A 3,976-nucleotide genomic window follows, 5' to 3' on the forward strand; every position below is an offset into this window, starting at 1 on the left:
TGGCTCCGCCGAGAACGTTTTTCATTCATAAAAAAATAGAAAGGGGAAGAGGCTGGCGGGGGGGGGTGGGGGAGGGGGGGGATTTAAGGGGGCCGCGGCCTTCTCCAGGAGGGGGGCTGGGGGGGCTAACGGGCGGCCTTGGGAGGTTGGTGGGACAGCCCAGGGGGCTGGATCCGGGGGGAGAGACGTCCACGCCGTGCCCAAGAACCTACCACACAGCAAGCTCAGGAGATGGAGTGGTCCTTGGGCCTTCCACACCATGGGGTCCCCTCTGCTTTCTCGGGAGGCGATTTCACACCAGCAGGGCGGTGTCACACAGGGCCCGCTGCGAGCCCGGTGCTAACCCACACCTGAGTGCTTTGGCAGCCTTTCCCCTGCAGACACCCTGGAGGTGGGTTTGCCTTTGAGAGGGGCTCTTTGTAGGAGGCCATGGGGAAAACAGTTCCCACTTGTGGGGGCTCTGGGGCTGCCCTGGCCACAGACCCCCACGAATGGGTTCATGGACACAAGCCTTTGCAGGACTGCAAATGGCTCAGAGGATTGGGAATGAGCTTAGGACAGAGCCACGCTGCTGGGGGCCTGCCAGGCCCCCCACCCTGGCATTGCTCTGCTAAGTGCCTCGGTTTCCCCATCTGTAACCGAAGGTCGTGAGACCCGCCATGGAGACTTGCCAGCGGCTGCTCGTGGAGGACGCAGCAGGTTGCACGGGATAAATGAACTGTGTGGAGGCCTCACGTTGTGGAGTGAGCCTGGGAAATTGTTGCTGGAGAAGGGAAAAACAAGGGATAGTGCTTGGTTAAATATTGCTCTTCTCAGTTTGAGAAGGAGAGGAGCCTTCTGCTTGTATCCTGGGAAGGTGCCCAGAGGTTAGGAAGCCTGTTGGTATGGGGTTGTCCTGATCATTTTGAAATCCTCAGCCTCAGGTCATGGGCTTGCCGGTGCGCTGGGAGAGCTGCCCAGCATGTCTCTGGGCTGCTGGTAGGAATTTCTCTGTCGATGTTGGGGTACTGATGGGCTTTCAGAGTCTTCCAGGGCCACCACCATCCCTCAGGGATGATGCTGGTAATGGCGGGGGGGACCATTGTGTCCTGGGTGAAATGGGGGGGGGGCTGCCATGATACGCCGCCTGCCGGGTGCCTGCATGCTGGGAGGTGGGATCACTCAGAGGATACAGGGTGTCCTTGCCACCAGGAGAACATTCCCGGGGGGCTCTGCAGGCGCTGGCGCTCTCACTACCCCTCTGCAAGAAGGCAAGCAGGATTAAATCACTGCTGGTAAAATTAGCAGATGACACACGGGTAGGCAGGTGGCAAAACCTGGGCCGGGGAGCAAGGCGAGCTGCTGGGGATGAGCTAGGTCATCACAGAGCTGGGCACAACCGGCAATCCAAGGCAGCCGCGGCCCTGCACCGGTCACGGGCTGCTCAGCACCCCTGGGACCTCTTGCTGCCACCTGGAGCAGGGAGAGATAATGGGGGCTGAGCGCAGCTGTGGGGCAGGTGGGTGGGTGGCTGCAGGGGTGCCCTGAGAAAAGCCAAAGTCCCTGGAGAGCCAGGGCTGGGAAGGGGGGATGGCGACTGGCGCCTGCTAAATTTAGAGCCCACTCAGGGGAAAAAAAAAAAAAAATTGCAGGCTCCATATTTAGCCAGTTGCAGCTCCTGTCGAGTGCTGCTCCATTGCGCTGCCGCTGACAACGCCCCTTCAGCCCCAGTGCCCCAAACTGAGCACCTCCCATTGGAGTCCCCAAAGGTGGGGACCCTGCGCATGGCTGGGAATTGGGGAACCCTGGTGCACCCCAGGACCAGCCGAGTATTTCACCACCATCTTTATTTGAGGCAAGCCCACAGCAGTCCAGGTGTACATGGCAACACGCGCTACACTACAGACACCATTTCCATGCAGGCAACCATGGCTACACACACAGCAGGAGGATGGGGCTGGCTCCGGGAGGGGGCTCCCATGGGAATGGGGTTCTTCAGCTCTTGGGGGTCCCCCAGCACGGCACCGGCTCAGTGGGGTGCTCGTGCACTGGCACCAGTGCCTGGGGCTGGGGAGGGTGTTTGGGGGCTCCTGCTCCATCCCGCAGGCTTTGGGGAATGAACAGAGCTGAGCCAGGAGACACCAAGGGGGATGAGGGGTTTCAGAGCCTCGAGTGCCCTTTGGCTGCGTGGAGTATTCCTTCCTGGAGTTGGGGACAGCTGGGCTGGCGTCCCAGCCCCTGCGGGTCCCCTCCTGGGCTGGAGACATTTGCACCATTGGACTAAGGAGGTCGTTAGCTGCCAGGCCAGTTGAACCATGGCTTTGACATGGCGGGAGCGGATAGAAGCTGCGTCCCCTGGGGGAGGTGGCAGGGACCGTCTCACTGATCATCACAAGGGGATGTCTCTATCAGAGCCCATCACTCTTGGCAGACCGGTGTGGGTGTGTCATCATCCTGCTGGCCCAGGGTGGTGGCCCTCGGCTCCCCATGGCCTGCAGGACACGTGTCTGAGTGCTCCCCCCCGGCTTTGAGCTCAAATGAGCGCTTCTTGCCCCCGGCGTGCTGCCAGACCCATGGGTGCGGGCATGGGCACGGTGCCTGCTTGCTTCCCCCGGCTCCACCACCACCACAGAGAGACCCGAGTGCTGTGGCAAACCACAGCAGAGAGACCCGAGTGCTGCTCTTTGCCCAGAGCCCAGCAAACCGTGACTAGGTGCAAGGAGCAGGTCTGCAGTGAAAACCATCGCTGATTCCATACAGGCAGTTTCTAATCGGAGCCCTGGGATAAAACCCCAGGTCGAGGCCGAGCGGGCAGGGAAACAGAGCCAAACCTGCTGCTATAAAAGCTGCTGACCTCATGTGTTGTCATCCCATGGATCAAACTCATCACCCCGCCTGCCAGCAAAGCTCTGGAGATGGTTGAGGTTTTTTTCTTTCACCCCCCCCAAGTGCGGGGGCTGCGAAGCACAGCTGCCGTCAGGGACGGGCTGGGGAAATGGAGGCTGCTGGTTCATGGGATCCGGGGTTTATTTGGCCTAGCTCCCATATGAAAGCATCACCTGGCTACTCATTAACGGCTGCCCTGGGTGACGAGGAGGAGGAGGAGGGTGAATTTATGCACTGCGGGAGCGTGCCTGTGTACGCAGGTCACAGCTCCGGCGAGCTGCAGTGACCTCTGCACCCGCCGGCTGGGCCTGTGCTCGTTCCCGCTCGCTCCGTGGCGCAGGGCCCTCTCCTCATGGATTCTCGGCTGCCACTGGTGCTCTCCTGCAAGCACGTCCCTGGGTGTTACACTGCAGCAAGCACCTGCCCCCCAGCTCACCCTTGCCCTGCCCAGTGCTGGTGCCGAGGGCAGGACGAGAGGGAGCCATGGCAGCCCACCGGAGCCTCCTCCTGCACCCTAGCTGAGGGGACTCATGGGCTGGAGGCCAGCTGGGGCTCCCCTGGGGCGCTGCCAACTCCTCCTGTGTCAGCAGGGCCCTACAGCCACTGTCAGAAATGGTCCTGAGCTAAAGCTTGAATGGGCACACAACAGCACTGTCCCTGCCCCGGGAGGGTGACGAACAGCTCCCTTTCAGCTCACTGTTCACTCTGAAACTTAATGACAGCAGCACCCTCTGCACTGCCAGGGTGATGCTGTTGAATGGGGACCTGCAGCATGAGCAGGGACTGGGTGCTGGGTCACCAGGGAGGACAGGGTGGCTTGTCCCAGCCGGGGCTCCCTGCCCTGCGGCAGGGGCATAGCGGGAACAAACTGCAGTTTTCCTGCCTGCAGCAACATCCACAGGGCACATGCCGCTCCACAGCAACGCTCCACAGGGCTTGCTCACAGCGGCACAGGGGCCTCCGCCAGACCCGAGGGAGCTGCCTGGGAGCAGGGGCTGATTCGGGAGCTGGGCATCCCTCCATGCAGGGCCACCGCAGGAGGCAGTGGGTGCCTGCAGAAGCAACCAGCAGCCCTTTCCGTGGGCCAGTCCTGCCAACTCCCGGCTCCTGG

At 61.5% G+C, this 3,976-nt stretch overlaps 1 protein-coding gene across 1 annotated transcript in view; it reads right to left on the bottom strand.

Moving 5' to 3' along the window:
- The window catches only part of ETV5 (ets variant 5), a 17,195-nt gene extending 13,474 nt beyond the window's left edge, over positions 1-3,721 (bottom strand). The window contains exon 1 of the mRNA XM_009323200.1: positions 3,631-3,721. Within this exon, the coding sequence (XP_009321475.1) occupies positions 3,631-3,721 (91 nt within the window). The remainder of the gene's footprint in view (positions 1-3,630) is intronic.
- Between the last annotated feature and the right edge of the window lie 255 nt (positions 3,722-3,976).

The sequence above is a fragment of the Pygoscelis adeliae genome, unplaced genomic scaffold (assembly GCF_000699105.1).
Source record: "Pygoscelis adeliae isolate BGI_AS28 unplaced genomic scaffold, ASM69910v1 Scaffold544, whole genome shotgun sequence".
Lineage (NCBI taxonomy): Eukaryota > Metazoa > Chordata > Aves > Sphenisciformes > Spheniscidae > Pygoscelis > Pygoscelis adeliae.